Source organism: Carcharodon carcharias, chromosome 6 (genome assembly GCF_017639515.1).
Source record: "Carcharodon carcharias isolate sCarCar2 chromosome 6, sCarCar2.pri, whole genome shotgun sequence".
In the NCBI taxonomy this organism is placed as follows: domain Eukaryota; kingdom Metazoa; phylum Chordata; class Chondrichthyes; order Lamniformes; family Lamnidae; genus Carcharodon; species Carcharodon carcharias.
The window spans coordinates 166,788,471-166,806,625 of NC_054472.1; the positions used below are offsets into that span (position 1 = coordinate 166,788,471).

Below are 18,155 nucleotides of genomic sequence, written 5' to 3' on the forward strand. Positions count from 1 at the left end.
TAATAACCACATCATATGTGGTACTTGTCATAAAACCTGTTTCTTATGGATTGGCCTCTTCAGCCATCAGCAAAAGTGCACCATATGAAGCTTCCCAATCCCCAATAGGGTTTGCTGCATGTCCATCATCCTACTTAACTGGAAGGATGCAGCCGGAATTCCATGATGTTTAGAGCCTTTAGTGCCCACATTGTAAAATGCATTTATAAATAGCTTTGCTTTAAAAAATATACATTGTGCACCAAATAAAATATCAAGGAGACCATTGTGGTTTAAGAAAAAGATAAGTTAGCATTTCTCTAATTTCTTAGAGGTCAATCTGTCCGTCATTGAAATTAAGTCTATGCAGCCTTGTGAAGAAAACGCAAGACATTTGCAATAGTAATGATAGTAATGACGGGAAAGGAAGTAAATTTGTCTGACCTTGTACCCCGCATACGCATGCTGATAGTTACACTGGCTCATCCCCAGAATTGAGGGCTTGGCAGCATTGCTTGTTTATTATATTCAAACACTTTACTTATAGTCTGCAGCATGTTGGACATCTTGTGGTCTTTAGATAAGGAGAGTAACTTTCTAAATCAAATGACCAGCAAACTGTCAACATTTCACAAGTTCTGTCAGATTAATTCATTTGAATAACTTGAATTGTCATTGTTGGTACACAAAGTTCCTTTGTTCATTAAAATATGCTTGTGGTATTTGAATAGTCTTTTTCTCGTAATATATATTAAAAAAAAAAACTGTTTTGTTCAAGCACTCAAGTTTGTATTAACACTTTGATCTTTATTCAGTGCATTAGGACTGTATCATGTTTTATTTGGGATTATGCTAGGTTTGGTTTGCAGTAGAAAACATGCTCAGATTGTTAATTGGAATTAATGTCAATGGGCCAGTTTTTCTGGTTAAAATTTGCAAGGCTAATTGTGCCTAGCCATTATTCAGTGCTAACTGTTACAACCGTTTCAGACGAGGAACAGTTGTGCATTTAAATAGGTGCATTCTAAAGTTGCTGCCTGGTTCATCGTTCTGACGTTAGCATCACAAAAATGACATCTTGCCCTAAGCCCCTCCTGCAATTTCCTGTTAAATGTTCCACAAAAAGTTGTCTTGGCATACCAGCCATAAGTAGCCCTTTGCCAGTCATAAACACTTATTGTTAATCAACTCCTCTGGCATTGAAAATTAACTATTACAAGTGTGGAGTCTCATTCTCTCAGATTTGGAATTTTTTGGGGAAGATTTTTAAAATGCCATTCAAAAATTGTATTCCTTCCTCTTTTTTTCTCTCTCTCTCTCTCTCTCTCTCTCTCTCTCTGTCCAATCTTTCTCGCTTATTGAATCTGTCATCCTCCTTCTTGGCCTTTTTCCTTTTTTTTCACTCTATCCTTAAATTATTTAGGAATCTGAATTTTTTTGAAAAGTGAGTTGCCAAGGCTGATATGCTAGAGCAGACTTGACTGATTGAACAGCTTACTCTTATTCTAATGAAAATGAGTCTCTCCAGGATCTATCCATTTCTCCCACTTACTTCTCATCTACATCGACATCACCTGAAGGCACAGCAGGTTCCACATACGCTGACAAAAACCTAGCTTTACCTCACCACTAACTCTCCTGACAACTCCTGTCTGAATTATCTCACTGCTTGTCTGACATGCAGTCCTGGATGAGCAGGAATTTCTTTGAACTAAATTCTAGGAAGACTGAAACTGTTATCTTGCTCCCCACCACAAACTTTGAGCCTTAGCCACTCACGCCATCCCTGTCCCTGGTCACTGTCTCAGCCTTTCAAACCTTGTCATCTTATTCAGCCCTGGGAGGAGCTTCTGACCATATGTCATCTATCACCAAGATCGCCTACTTCCACCTCTAACAATATCCACATCCACCCCTGGTTCAGCTTATCTGCTACTGAAACTCTCCTCCATTGCTTTGTAACTTCTAGACTTGAGTGTGCTAATGCTCTCTTGGCCAAACTTAAACTTATCTGAAATTCTGCTTTCTACTGTACTGTACTATATCTTGTTCACCCATCACTCCTGTGCTCACTGACTGATATTGGCCTATGGTCTGACAGCAATTCAATTTCAAAATTCTAGCCCTAGTGTTCAAATTCTCCCCATGGCTCACCCTTCCCTACCTCTGTATCCCCCTTCATTCTTAGTACCCTCATTAAGGAGGGATATACTTGTATTGGAAGAAGGGTTCAATGGGAGGAGGGTTCACTAGTCTGATTCCTGGGATAAAGGGGTTGTCTTGAGGAAAAGTTGAGTCTATACTCATTGGGTTGAACAGGCTTGATGGGGCTGAATGGCCTACTCACCCCTATTATTTTATAATCTTATAATGGCACTGTAAATGAAAGTTACTGTTGTAAGAGTGGATGAAAGAAAACTACTGCAGGGCATCTTTTTGACCTTCTGAATAAAGTGAAATTGCATAGTTAATACTGTAAATGCAGCCAAAAGAGCTTTGAAGTGGTTTATTACAACTTTTAGTTTATAAAAGGTTACACCCATCTGGCTAGTAATGATGCAAACGCACAGTAACACATTAAGATTTAATTTGTGATAGCATAGTCTGCCGACAGTAAAAGAAGCTGTTGCAGCTTTTAACTCATGACCTAGAGCACCATTGTTCTGACGTACATTTTAAGATCTCTGCTTCCTCTTGCTTCCCTTAAAGGCCCCGCTGATGTAGGTGGCTGTTGTCTTTAGGGAGGAGGTTCACAATGGAGCTGGTTTGCTTTACTATATAAATTTGATCAGTTTCCTGCTTGGCTTGCAGCACAATAGATCTGGCTGCTTGGATCTGAACTTCAGCCAGCAGGCAAAACTTCCTGCCCCGTGCTCACCATCCTGGCTTATTTCCCCTCCAGCTGTCTGACCTTGATTTTTGGCTAATATCCCAGAAGAATCAGTCCTGGGATTGAAAATGGCATAACTGCAGCTGACAGGTGGAGATCAAGCTAAAGATAATTATTCTCGCTCAGTTTTAAACAGGTAGAATCTCCAGTGGTTCAGCAGTATTCTTGGGATTTTTAAAAAAAATCAAGTAGCTATTCTCAAACTGCAGACCTCTTAAAGCCTCTGTTTTCCAGTTTTCATTTCTGTGTCCATGTGCTAAAGCATCCTGAAAGAAAATGTAAACCTCAGCTTGAAGAAAAGTATTGTGTTACAAAGTTGATTGGATTTGCTTTGAATGCAATCAAAGCATGCTATTTGATTTTTAACCAGCTATCTTTGCAGGTTATTTAATTCCAATACAAGTAGAAGAAATGTTACATTCCAACCACAGGAAACCATTCTTGAAACACTTCTAATTTCCCAAAATGTGAAGTGGAGTTATTTGAGGAATTGCTGATCTAGGTGCCTTTGCAGCCTACACGTAAACAAGAAAATATGACCCATTTGTCCATGTTCCTCATTTGGAATTGGAGCTACAACAGTTGATGATGGAATTATGGGGCTGAAGGTACCAAATTGAATCTTTTGTCTGATTTTCTGTCCTTTCTAAAATCTTTCTAACAATATTAATCCTGTACAAACCCTGAAACTGAAGCTCTACAGTTCTACTATTCTTAGCTAGCCTCCAGAGGACGAGTGACTTAGCAAATATTATACGTTGGATTTCCCCATCCCTCCTTCAGATTGTGAATTCAGTGGATTGACAGATGTTGAAGTTTGGCCTCACTACTTCATGATGTTTATTAAATATTGATGTATGTTGAACTTAATTATGCTTCTTAACCTAACCCAGGACTAAGAGAATAGAAATCTATAAATAAAAATTCTGTATAGAAATTATTTGGAAATGATCGGTCTGAAATGTTCATTCAAAAATTCTTTCAATTTTTTTCTTTTTATTTTCTTGTTCACGGTGTCTCTGGTGAACCTTTGTACGTTCTGTGACTTGTACTTTTTCTGTAATGGGAAACTTGAAGCTCTGCACAGTACTTCAATTGGTATAATCATTATCCTGCTAAGATTTTTAAACTAACTAGCAAACCATTAAACAATTCTGAATAATTATTTAAGGATACCAGTCAATCTCTCAGGCATTGCAAATGGGAAATCAAGACCAAGTGTAGTGTTAAAGTGAAGTGGGATTAACGTACAAGAGATTTTTCAGCTAGGGCACGTGCACACAGTTTAGTCCCCATTTTAGAAGTCCCATAAATTCTATCTTTACTTGGATTTAATATTATTTATAGATGAATAGGAAATCTTGCAGTTTTCCCTCACTACAGAATATCTTTGTACTGTCTAACTATCCTAAGAGATTCCGGATAGACTGTGATTTGGAAAAAAACAGCTCGATAGTTTCCAAGCAGTTTATCAGGTCCCAGTGAATTTAAACTACTTATTAAACATTTTTGAATGACAGCACCTTTTGCATACTTGAACATACTTCACAAGGTGTTCAGTTTTGTTGGATGCTTGACTCCTCCCTTGGGCAATCACTCAACAACAGCCAGTCTAATTGTTTCATTAAATGCCAAGTTAGACTGGCATTTAATAATTTGAAAGTGACGCTGTTTTATTATCCCTTGCATGCCAACACAATTACAGAAGCAATTTTATACAGAATCATGGATAAAATGCTTAATTATTTGTCACAAAGATAAATGGTGGTCTTTATTATAGTCTGTTGTTTAACTACGTACTTATTTTTATTGCCTTTCTTTTGAAGTCCAGAAAATGTGCATGTTAGTAGATATAATAAACCAGATTGGAGGTAAGCACATATTTAACAGCAAAAGTGAGAAGTTGGTTGCTTTTTGGAAAATAAAGATAACAATGACTAATAGCCAGAAAGAATTCTCTCTTTAACTCTGGGCAGCAAATAATAAATAAATTAATTGTCAATGAATTTTTTTTTTGATTTCTGAGTAACAATATTCTGTCCATAATGTTTGCATCTCTTGGAAAGTGGAAGGAATGGGTTTGCAAACAGCATAGCCTTGATGACCAGTATTGCTATTGGTCTAAAATTTACATATTAAATATATTTCACCTAAAATAAATTTGAAAATTGCTTGATTTGTTAAGATTTTATATGCCAGAAGCACCAAAAAAAGCTTTTAGTAAATAAGTAATTGGTAAATCGTTTTATGGACTGCAGCTGCAAGAATACATTTTTTTTTAAAAATAACTGCTTTTGATTTTCTTATATAATAAGTGATGATGGGTGTTGGAACATTATCACTTTTTATTCCATTTTGCTACTGAGAAAGTTAATGATTGATTGTTTTAGAATTGGAGCAAAAGCAAGCAAAGGTAAACGAGCACAGTCACAGAATTGTTATGGCGCAGAAGGAGACCATTTGGCCCATGTCTGCACCAGCTCTCCAAATAGGCAACTTACCTAATGCCATTCCCCCACCTTCTCACTATCATTGAAAATTGTGTAGCAGTAAATATTTCCCAAGCTTGAAGAATATATAAAAATGAGGCGGAGCAAATAATGAAGAGCAAGGTAACCAGTTTAACAAGGATTTAGGTATAGGTAACTGAAGTAGCAATCACAGTTCATTGCGGATAGCTGAAAAGTGATTCGTGTGGGAGTTGAAGGTAGGAACCAAAGTCAGTGTATTTTTTAAGTTCAACTGTGTGCTCTCTACTCAGGAAACAATCTAGCAGTCAAAATGGATCTATAAAGCTGTCAATACAGTGCTTGGCTCCAGTGTATTTTTTTTTGGTTCAATAAGTCCAGGGATCCTTTCAGATAGAGTGCAAATCTGAAGAGGCTATACTGTGGCTATAAGCAACATTACTCAACTAGAGTAAGTATTATGTGCAGTCCTGGTCACCTCTTCATAGGAGTGAGGTTATCCTTGAGAGATTGCAGAGACGAGCAGGAAAGATTATTCTTCGTAGTGGGTATTGAAGTTCTGAGAAAAGGTTAAGGAGGTTAGGATTATTTTACTTGGAAAAGCCAACCTTTGTAGCATCTAATTAAAATTTTCAATGTTACGAAGAGAATTTATAACGTTACATTGATCCAACACCCCTATACACACTGATGGATATTGTCTAACTGAGAATAGTCAGTTAATCATACAATTTAGTATATTCCTACACCAAAGCAATGAAGACCATGTTGCTACACTACCGCTCAAGCTTGGATCTCTCCACAGACTTTTTCTCTCATTTTACTGATGATTATATCATGTTGATAAAGGGCACTTGCAACATGGGCACCAGGACCCTGTAGCCACACTGTTGGAGTATGGCAGTCTCCTGATAGCTTTAGGACCAGTCAGTTTAAAAAAAAATGCTACCCCACAGGGACCAGCAATGTTATTTTTGGAATTGAAGTTTATTATCCTGTGCACTCCAGAGGTGAGGTGAGATTGACTGCCCTTGACATCAAGGCAGTTTTTGACTAAGTGTGGCATCAAGGAGCCCTAGGGGGAGGTGATGGTGTGGTGGTATTGTTGCTGGACTAGTAATCCAGAGACCCAGGGCAATGCTCTGGTTCAAATACCGAGGTTTGAATCCTGCCGAATTCAATTAAAAAAAAAAATCTGGAATTAAAAGTCTAATGACCATGAAACCATTGTCGATTGTTGTAAAAACTCATCTGGTTCACTAATGCCCTTTAGGAAATCTGTCCTTACCTGGTCTGGCCTACATGTGACCCACAGCATGTGGTTGGCTCTTAAACGCCCTCTAAACAAGCAGTAACCGCTAGCCTAGCCAGCATCCCTGTCAATACGAATCGGGAGAAAACTCCTGACTGGTTGGAGTCATAAGGACAATGATTGTGGTTGTTGGAGGTCAATCATCTCAGTTCCAGGACATCACTCAGGGTAGTATCCTAGGCCCAACTATCTTCAGCTGCTTCATCAATGACCTTCCATTATAAGGTGAGTAGTAGGAATGTTTGCTGATTATTCCATTCGCAACTCCTCAGATACTGAAGCAGTCCATGTCCAAAAGCAGCAAGACCTGGACCATATCCAGGCTTGGGCTGACCAGTGGCAAGTAACATTCGTGCCACACAAATGCCAGGCAATGACCATCTCCAACAAAAAAGAATGAACCATCCCCCCCCCCCCATAACATTCAATGGCATTACCATCACTGAATTCCCCACTGTCAACATCCTGGGGGTTACCATAGGCCAGAACCTGAACTGGACTAGCCATATAAACATTGTTGCTACAAGAGCAGGTCAGAGGCTACGAATCCTGCAGTGGGTAACTAACCTCTTGACTCCCCAAAGCCTGTCAACCATCTGCAAGCCACAGTTCAGGAGTGCGATGGAATACTTCCCACTTGCCTGGATGGGTGCAGCATCAATGACACTTGAAGCTTGACACCATAGAGGACAAAGCAACCTGCTTGATTGGCATCCCTTCCACAAACATTCACTTCCTCCACCACCAATGCATAGTGGCAGTAGTATGTGCCATTTACAAGATGCATGGCAGAAACTCACCAAGGCCCCTTAGGCAGCAACTTCCAAGCCCACAACTGCTACCATCTAGAAGGACAAGGGCAGCAGACACATAGGAACACCACCATCTGGAAGTTCCCACTCCAAGCCACTCACCATCCTAACTTGGAAATAGATCGCTGTTCCTTTACTGTCACTGGATCAAAATCCTAGAACTCTTTCCCAACAGCACTGTGGGTGTACCTACACCACAGGGACTGCAGTAGTTCAAGAAGGCAGCTCAGCACCACTTTCTCAAGGGCAATTAGGGATGGGCAATAAATGCTGGCCTAGCCAATGATGCCCACATCCTGTAATTTTTTAAAAAAATCACAGAGGGCCTATGAACAACATACAATGCCTGGGAGCTCAATGGTGTGCCATCTAAAGACCTGAGCAGAAGAGAGCTAGACCAGCATTTAGGAATAAATGGTAAAACTGGGGGGGGAGAAAAGTCTGTGGAGGAGTGGAGAGATCCAAGCTTGCGGGGTATTCTAGCAACATGGTCTGCTAAATTAGAAAAAGACAATGGAAAGGGAATTGTGGAGTGACTATAATTGGATCTAAATAAAAAGGAAGAAAATGGAGACACAAGATTACTTTGGAGATGGCAGGTTCTTAGAAACCTATGAAGCAAGTGGCTGAAGTTTCACACCAAGACCTTATTACAACGTATTACGCTTAAGATATTTTCTGTTTTAACTCTAAACCTTTTGTGTCTATCGGTAGTTTAGTAGTAAGTACAGAAGGTTCTTGTGTATGGAACTGTTTCTGTATTAGTCGCTTTGTAGGAACGAATTGAATATTGAAAAGCGAGACATGTTGCTGAAGCTTTTATTAATAATCCGACCTCGTTGCACGATACCAGATACAGTATAGCCTGCTCTCTGGTTGGCTCCAGAACGTGCTGTGCCAAGAAACTAACCCAAAAACATTCTATGAACTCCTCATCTAGGCTATCTTTGCCTGCCTGATGTGTTGAACTTGTAGAAGTCACTAGTTTGCCCTCAGCTGGAGTATTGCTGTTATTAGGAAAGATGTGAAGAGAACAAAGAGCGTGTTTTTAAAAAAAAAAATCATGAGAATGGTTCCAGGGATGAGGAACTTTTAGTTATGAAGATGGATTGAAGAAGTTAGAATTGTTTTCCTCTAAGAAAAAAAAGTAGAGGAGATTTGATAGTGGTATTCAAAATCATGTGTCTGGCAAGAGTTGATCAGGAGAAACTGTTCCCACTCGCAAAAGGATCAAGAATGATGGGGCACAGATTTAAACTAATTAGCAAAGGAAGCAGAAATATCACGAGAAAAACCTTTTTCATGCAATGAGCGGATAAGGTCTGGAATGCGTTGTGTTCTGGAGGCAGGTTCTCAACTGAGGCATTCAAAAGGAAATTGGATCATTTTCTGAAATGAAAGAATGTAGGGTTATGGGGAGAAGTTGGGAGACTGGCACTAAGTGAATTGCTCATTTGGAGAGCTGGTGCAGACAAGATGGGCCAAATGGCCTCCTGCACTGTAATGATTTTGTGATGAGTTTTCCTTTGACCTGCTGATGTTGCCTTCAGAAATTGGGTCAATAGAAAAGTTGTCAGTATTTGCAACTTCTCCAACAATATCTGTGGTGATTTGAGTGTCTTTGAAAAGTACTAAAGAAGGCAAAACATGGGACCGTAAATGGATCCTATAGGCTTATGTCCACATCTCTAATATTATACACTACAAGTCTACCACCACCAGCAAGAGTACCATTTGAGGCCTTCCATGCCCAAAGTAATTTCTTTTTGGTCTGTTGCTGCACTTGTATAAATCATCATTATAATAACTACATTTCAGAATTTCATTTGTCCAATGATTTGGAACATTTTGATGACGTGAATAAAGCTATATAAAAGTAAGTTTTTTTTTTTAGATTCTTATTTGGACATATAAAAAGTAAGGGTCTTGGTGTAATTTTGTGGTTTATGTAAACGAAGGCATTTTTAAAAAATGCCCAACTATAAATGCTCCAGTAAAAGAAGGATTTGCATTTATATAGCACCTTTCATGACCAGAGAATTCCCAGAGCAAGTGAAGTACCTTTGGAAGTGTGGTGGCTGTTGTAACTTTGCAAAATGGTGTCACATTTCCTTACAGCAAATCTCACAGATAGCAATGTAATGATGAGTAGAAAATCTGTTTTTTGACATTGAGTGTATTGGCCAGAGTACAACTCCGCTGCTCCTCTTTGAAATAATCTCGTCTGTGCTCTTAGGTGAGAATAAAAGACCTCTGTTTAACATCTCATTTGAAAGACAGTACCACTGATAGTAAAGCGCACACTCAGTACTGTACTTAATGTCAGCCTTGATTTTGGTGCTCAAGTCCTGGAGTGGGACTTGAACCCACAACCTTCTGTCTAGGAGGCAAGAGTGCTACCAACTTGCTATATGTGGCCCTTTTCAATATTTTGTTTTGTTTCTTTGAGCTGTAAAAAGCATTCATGCTTGTTTGTGAACTCCATTTGTAATTTTTTATTACATCTAGGGAGTTTCCTGAGAGAGAGCATGGATAGAGTATTAAATATTGTGGTTACATGCAAGAGAATTTATTTTTGAGTGAAACTGGCCACTCCCTGTTAAGTGATGGGAAACCATACAACAGACTTAAGTCATCGTATCAGTTGAATGTGGTAATAGAACAACTCCAAGAGGCAAGTCTGCCGAGGGTAGAAGACAGGCTTTGAATTAAATGAGTCCTGTAACATACTCTTTTTATAATGTATTTACATATGTATACTATAGGGTACAGTAAAATAGTCAAATCATTGAATGCTGAAAAGAAAGAGATTGGTTTTACTTTAATTGTACTGAATCTGCCCTGATTTATGCTGAAGTAGATAATGGCAGTATTTGGCTATTGCTCATACATTGATATATGCAGATTCTTGCAAGTTGGACTTTTTAAAACATAACTTGCTTTGAATTTTCTTCCTTTCCCCATTGATCCCCTACTGGGGCACAGGTGCAGAAAATAGTTCATTCTGTTTACCTAAGACGCCACTAGTCCTGTATGTGCCTCAATGCAAGAGCCAGCAGAGCGACCCTGCTCTCACCTGGAGTATGACAGTTAAATTTGGAAACCTCATTTACTGTTGTAAGAAAACAGATGTAGTAAAACATGAGTGCAAAGAACTGTTAGTTGGAAACTCAGCATTCCTACTAGATCGATGGGCAAACTCAGCATTCCTACTAGATCGATGTTGGGAACGAATTAAGATACCCAGAAAATACATGTACAGCAAGTGGAAAAGTTTGACCCAACTTGCCAAGTGTGCATCTTTAATGTTCGACAAAGCTGATGTTGACACTGGCTTTCCACAATGTGGGCAAGGGCAAATTGTCTAATTTTTGTTATGACTGCCCAGTCTTTCTAGCTTGCCTTTTGTCCTCAGCTGATTGGTATCTTTTATTCGAAGGAAGCAATAGCACTGTGAGGTTGCTCCCCAGGTAGTTCTTTATTTGTGCATTTTCCTCCCAGTCTGTGGTGGATATGCCACATTTCCTGAGGTTTGCCTTCAAGGAGCCCTTGAACTTTCATCTCTGGCCTATCTCTTAGGTGGCGTCCAAGTTTAAGTTGTGAATACATAACCATCTTAGGGATTTTATCATCAATCATATGTACTACATGTCCATTCCATCTGAGCTGAGCTCTGATTGCTTCAATTCCAGACATTCGTGTACCTTGAAGTACCTCAGTTTTGCTAATTTGCCCTCCTGTTTGATATCCATCATGTTCCGACTGCATCTCTTGTGGAACCTGTCCAACTGCTTAAGCAGGATTTTTCGGATGGCTGGGCTTCCCACGCTGCTACCTGAAGATTTGGCAGAGAGCGCATTGGTGCTGATACCAGCTGCCCCGCAACCGTTTAACACTCAGTAGGATGTTAATTGGATAAGGTCCCCCATCTGGGGAAGAAGTCCCACTGTAGCCACCCAATCGGATGGGGGGGTGGGGGGTTAAAGGGGTATATGACTTTGGGGCAGTGGACACGGGTCCTCCAAAGGAGGTACTCCCCTTTGCCCAACACCAGCCTGTGCAACCAAAGCTGCCAGACTCTACCCTTGGGCCTCCCCTGCCATGGGTAAAATATGGCAGAGGCAGGTTCAGGCACTTTTAATGTAACCTCAATGGGCCCAAAGGCAGGCGGACTGCCCTTTGCCTCCATCGCCCTCCGTAAATTAAGATAAAGTTGGGACAAGTAGGTGGCGGGCAGGTCACATGTTGCATTTTGGCCTTCACACCCACCGGTGGGAGACCATAAAATTCTGCCCCGTGTCTCGCAGCAATACAGGAGAGTAGATATTGCTACAGCTTTGTGTACAGCAAGGTTTGCTGTCAGTTTTATACTGCTTTTCCTCCACAGTCTTGCGTAAATGGGCAAATGCTGAACTTGCTCTGGCAATTCTATATGCCACCTTGCTGTAAATGCAGACAGTGCTTCCGAAGTTAGCAACAGCCTTCAGGGTTGTGTCCATTGATAGTTATAATAGGTGGGGTGCAGAGTTTGTAAATCCTGTAAAGGATTACATCTGGAATAATGCCACAAGATTTGTTAGCAATTAAGCCGGAAGCCTACTTTGATCAGCAGTCCAAAAACAGTACCTTGACAGTTTTACATGTTTATGGATTGCTTCTCCTGCCTGTGAGATCTTAACCATGTAATTATTCCAGGAAATTTTCTTTTGTATGGAGAAAATTCAATTGCAGAATTACCATTACATACTCATCCAGGATTGTAGAAACATGTGTTGAGCCACCAGAAATCTGAAAGTTGCTCCTTGGTACCCAAGTGCAGTTTTAAAAAAAATTATTTTCAGTATCTGAATGTTACTGGTAAGGTGTTTACTCCCGATCCTTAGTTGTCATCTTTTGAACCGTAGCAGTTTTTTGCAACTGAGTGACTTGCTCAGCCTCTCACAGGGCAGTTAAAAATCAATCAAGTTGACATGGGACTAAATAGGTAAAGACGGTGGATCTTCTTTGCGAAAGGATGTTAATAAACAATTCGACAGCTTTATGGGCACATTTATTGATTCTTCAACTGTGCCATGACCGTGATAAAATTGATGAAACACACATTTATGTTGCAGTTGCACCTGTGCAACTCCCTTTTATGCAATTCAAAGCAGAAATGCCTTTATTAGGTTCCCTATCAAATTTCTTTGAAGATTCCGAAACATTTGAAACATTGAATTACTTCACTTCAGTGCAGTGAGCCCTTAAGTAGGCAGAAAGATGCTCTTGCCAGCTTTTAGGTTAGCTTTGATATTTTCTCTACTGTGCCACCAGATGGAGTGGAAGAAAAACTGAGTATGGTTTGTGTAACAGAAATTTGTAATCTGTGAACCAGTCTGAAGATTGCAGCCATGCAAATGTCTCTGAAGTTATGTTACATGATAAGAAATAATTTCAAGAAACCAAATGAAGTGTAATGCACGTTTTAAATGTGTTGCCCATGCTTTGCTTAAAATAAAACTCCAAAAGGAAATATTAATGCATTTTACATTGCAAGCTGCTAACAATGGGATTGTTGTAATGGAACAGAGTCACCACCTCCTGAGGAGGGGAACCATCTCTTTTTATCATGCTCTCCCAAGCATGATGATCGACACTGGCAACTTTAGCATTTATTTGCAATCGCTATTTTTTTCTCACCATGAACGAGCCTACTCGCAGCTTTCTGTTTGTTGACCTGTCGATACTACCTCCAGATGTTGCAGATGTACTGCAACAGAAATGAAAGTCATTTGGTAGTACAGAACTTGAGTATTGCTGAAAAAAGACATTTTTTGTCAAAGCTTTGTTTTGCACTCATCAGGACAATTCGCAAGAAAATGTCAAGGGAAATAACACATTTATATTGTGAGAGAAGAGACTGCTGATTGGTTAGAAAGTGGACTCTAGATCCGTTGCCATGGAGAACACACTAGTTGATGGTGACTGACAATTAACTGCCAAACATTATTTGAAATTTAAACCAGGCAGCTTGACTCTGGTCACAACATTGTCCTGAGGAATGAACCAGTGAATGGCTGTCACGTATTTTGTTTAACTGACACGGGCACATGAAAACACCATTGTGCCTGTTTCAGCTTAATAAAATAAGTGAGAGCCATTCACTGGTTCATTCCCCAGGGCATTGTTGCGACCAGTCAGAATCAAGCTGCCTGGTTTAAATTTCAAATAATGCTTGGCAGTTAACTGTCAGTCACCATCAACTGGTGCTTTCTCCATGGCAATGCCTCTACCAGAGTCCACTTGCCAACCAATCAGCAGACTCTTCTCATATGTATAAATATGTTGTTTCCCTTGACAATTTCTTGTAAATTGTCCTGATGAGTGCAAGACAAATAACTTTGACAAAAATTGTCTCACTTTCATTTCTTGAGCATGGCTGAAAGAATGTTTCACAACTTTCAAACCACTGCTGATTAAGCCTGCATAGTTATTGCCATTGGTGCTGTTGAATCTACCACATACTTTGAGGGGAATCTGTTGCCCTCAGTGGTTCAGGCCCTCCTGAAAAAGAATGGGGAGGTTATTTCCATCAGAAAGCTATTAAATGTGTAAGGAAATTGTATCCTGAAAATAAAAAGTATGCTGGATGCTTTAAGTTTCTTTTAAATACATTTTTGTTTCTCCACTAGTTTAGCAGTTGATTAAATCCCAGGTTTCCTTTCAATGAATGACTTGGGCAGGCTCAACCTATGTAGAGTTCCGGTCATTGTCCTCCCTATTTCTGTATTTATAAAATGGGGTGTAAACTTATTTTTCTGATTTGTTGAATGACATGCTTCAGAACTTGTACCAAAATGAATAACATACTGTTCTGTTGAAAAGGGTTGGACTGCTCCAGGTGCTGGCATTAGCCCAGAGCAACTAGACCTTACAGATTTGTGCTACAGCCAACTGAATAGCTGTTCAGTTCCCCACTGAGGCGGCCTCCTTTTTTTTTCTCTCTCCTTTTAAGCTGTCATTTGCAATTGCTAATTGGACACAGACTTTGCATAGGCAAACATTGACTTGCAGGAAATACATCGTTTGGGCTTTCTGAGAAGTAAGGGGAAAGTCCGAAGCATTCGAATAAGCAGACGGGGAAAGAACATCTTGCTGCAGCTGCAGAGTATTTCTGTCAGTTTTGGCTGGCTTGCCAGATGAGGTATTTGTACGTTTCTTGTGCACATATAAATTATCAAAAGTTTTTGAAAACTACATTGTTTGTGTTCAGACTGTCAAAGCGGAAAGCTTTGGGAAGAATGTGAATCCTTTGCTGATGAGGGGAGACTCCCAAGAAAATGCCAACAGGGTTTTATGGCTTTTGAGCAGGAAGTAACCACCACATTTTGTCACTCAGTAAGTTTATTTCTGTTCCCCGTTTAAAAGGCTTGGTTAAGTGTATTTTCTGATTTAGAGATCTGTGCTGGGCAGGAGACTCTGCATGAATCCTAATTTTCAAGGATTATGTTAACTATTGAGATTTCAACATAAAACTCGTAAGGAAACATAAGTATTACAATTGATGTTGGTAAACTATTAATGTAGTCACGCTTGATGCTGTCACCAGTTGCTAAACTGTCCCCTGGTCTACTGCGCTGAGGCTCCCTGTCTGCTGACTTTTTTAAAAGACATGTGAAATGTAACAACTGTATAACATAAAAGTAGTTGTTTAAGTCTTGGTGTACATACTTATTAAATTTGTGGTTTTTTTCATTTCAACATTGGACAGAAAGATAGTTTGTACAGAAGATGTGTGCATGCTATCTCTGCATGCATATATGTTACTATTTTAAAAAATATGTTCAACCTTAACCTACGGTACATTAATACAAATCACAACTCAACCTAACTGCTGCAAAAAGAAGTGTGTTGCTTGCTCATGAGGAATAGTGCACACCCCTTTTCCCTACCCAAAACCACATACCCTGTTTAAAAAGTAACATCCATCTTCTCAGGATCGCATTTGATGTGAATTTAGGGAGCCTATTGGAGGCTGTAAAAGATGTTACTTTATTTTATTATGGGATATTGGAGATTGCTGTCAAAGTAACCCTTGAAAGATATATTTTCTGCAACTGGGTGTTTTATAAAGCATTTGGAGTGTTATAATACATGTTGATTGCAGTTTTCATTCATTATGAATTAGTTTCTATGAACGTTTAAAGTATGAAACCTTGATTTGGGGTGGGGCTGGCAATTGAAATATTTTTAAATTGGTCATTTTAGAAGTCATTGTAACCTTTTTTTAAATCTATTAGAATAATTTCTTAAACCATTTGAGTAAAAAGGTATGTCAGCTCGGTCCCAGCATAATGCGATTTCTTTAGTTCGAAGATTAGTCACAGACTATTTATAATGTACAACTTGCTGGTTCTTTGACAACAGTATCCATCTAGAAAATAAAAATTAAAAAATGCAAGGCTGGCAATGGAGGGAAGCAGCTGGCTTGTGCTATTAGCTGTTCTTCCACCTCTGGAACGTGGGTTTAAATCTAGTGTAAAAATCAATTCCCACTGCTGACTAAATGGGACCTTGTGTGTGAAATCAATTTGGACGTGTCTGGTCCCTAAAACATCATCTCTATGTTTGTATATTTTTCTATAAAATCAGAGAAATCTTGTAAAACATTACACGTGGGGTGCCAAGACGAAGTGTAACTCTTGGGTCTTGTGACATTAGTGGTCAGGTGATAATTGGAACAGCTTGTGCAGATACAGTAGAAGTCTGCTATTCTAACAAATAGTCAAATAGTTAAAATTGGGCATTTTGAGATTGGAGTTGGTTGAAGTGTAGGTGTTCCTCTGAACGACAGGCTGAGAAATTGGAAGACATGGAGGTGCTAAATTGCTGCGGCTTACTGGAGTGTAGTTTGTGTAAAAGATTATGTAATCTCTTTTTGGCAATTTGGATATAGTGATGTACAGTAAAATGATTGTTATCCGGCATGCATCGGGAATAGGTGATGCGGCAAAAATGTTGGTTACCTGGGAGTTACATTTGCTGGAGATGTGGCACCCTCTGAAAGTTTCAACACAAACCATTAATGTAAAACACTGTATATCTGCTCTAATTTAGGTGCATGTAGAGTACGGTGCCCTTCAACAGCTTTATTTAATTTGGAACTAGCAGGGGGAGCATCGGAAATTCTAGTTAGTAGAGCATTCTGGTTGGTACAGTGCCGGTAATGCAATTTGCTGTATAATGGAAAAGTTGAGCGACAAACAAAGTAACAGGAAATAAGATGCAATTTGTAGTTCCTTTTTTTCCCTTTTACTATCCTATTTGGCAGAATTTTTTCAAATATCATCAAAGAATGAAGTTCTTCTGTGTACCTGTTTTCAAATTAAATGTCAGAAATGCAGGAACGCTCAAGTGTGTGCTGTCTAAACTTTTGAGGTCTTTAATTTGTATCTATATAACATTGTTGATGGTTAACTAAGTTTGACATTCTGAATTGGAGATTATTTATAAATTAAGCAACATTGCTAAGAACAGATACATCTCCTGCTCTACAAAACACACAGATATATAAGCCCAAATAGGAAGAAGGGGAGGATTTTTCCCATCGTCAGGCGGGCGGGCCCGGGAGTGGCTGTGCAACGGTCCGCTGCCTGCAGTCGGGCCCAACTGCGATTTCATGCTGGCTGGCCAATTAACGCCCAGTAAGCATGAAATGCGTGCTGATGACCTCAGCGCTGCCAGGGTGGGGGAGGGAGGAGCGCAAACGCTGAAGTTACGTGGGGGTGCGCTTAGTGAAATCGCCCTGAAGGCCCCTGCATGCCTCAGGGAGCTGAAGATTTTTAACATTAAAAATAAAGATTTTTAAAAATAAGGAAAACATGTTCCTTCATGTGACTTTGCCACATGAGCAGGGATATGTGAAAAATGAGTTTTAAAATTTTTTATTTTTAGTCACTGTTTGAAACTTCATCCCATCTGTGAATGAAGTTTCACAAAAAATGCAAAGGCTGCCTGGCCTATTCGCCCATCCACCAACTGTAAGGTTGGGTCGAGCTGTGAAAAATTCATTTTAACTAATTGATTAAGGGGCTTAATAGCCCTCTTAATTGTTGGCGGGCGAGCTGCTGAATCTCATGCGCACCGTGCTGATCAAAATATCGCGCAAGTGCGCAATGACATCAGGATGCTTGACCGATGTCATCGCACGCTATTTCACACTTGTGTTGGGCCCCTGCATGCCGATTTGAAACTCCTGCCCCAAGTTTCTCCAGTTCAAGGGCCAAATCGTGAGGACTCAAAGGGATGCACAGATTTTACAGGCCCCAACCTGGTCGTTCAGTCCATGTTAACGTTTATGCTGCACATGAGCCACAGAATCTACAGGATGTATCATGGGCTCCCTTGTCCAAATGTGAATTCATACCCTCGTGTGTTTTTAAGTAATACAGCAAATCTTGTATATCTTTACCATAGCCTAGATGACTTCAAACACATAAAATATTTTATGATGCTTAGCTTGTCACCTTTTACATTTGGGATCGGCCTTGACAGTCTCCTCTTCTTCTCCAACATGTATGTTCGGTTCTGGTCACAACACAAAAATGCATTATTCGAAATGAACTCTGAAGCCTCAGCATGATCCCAAAATTTTTTGTATTCTGCGTTTTAAGTATTTTTATTTGCCACAATTGTCTTGACCTTTAAAAGTGATG

General features: G+C 39.6%; 1 protein-coding gene across 7 annotated transcripts in view; it reads left to right on the forward strand.

Moving 5' to 3' along the window:
• LOC121278997 (protein tyrosine phosphatase type IVA 3-like) overlaps window positions 1-18,155 on the forward strand; it is a 153,039-nt gene that overhangs the window by 43,284 nt on the left and 91,600 nt on the right. The window contains exon 1 of one of the 7 annotated variants that reach the window (XM_041189699.1): window positions 14,416-14,838. The exons of 4 other annotated variants lie outside the window; for them this stretch is intronic. Coding sequence is in view for 1 of the 3 variants with exons in the window: in XM_041189706.1 (XP_041045640.1) it covers window positions 14,797-14,838 (42 nt within the window). In the remaining 2 variants the exon portion in view is untranslated. Of the gene's footprint in view, window positions 1-14,415; window positions 14,839-18,155 lie in introns of those variants that run through there. 2 more of the 7 variants (XM_041189702.1, XM_041189706.1) reach the window with 2 other exon arrangements.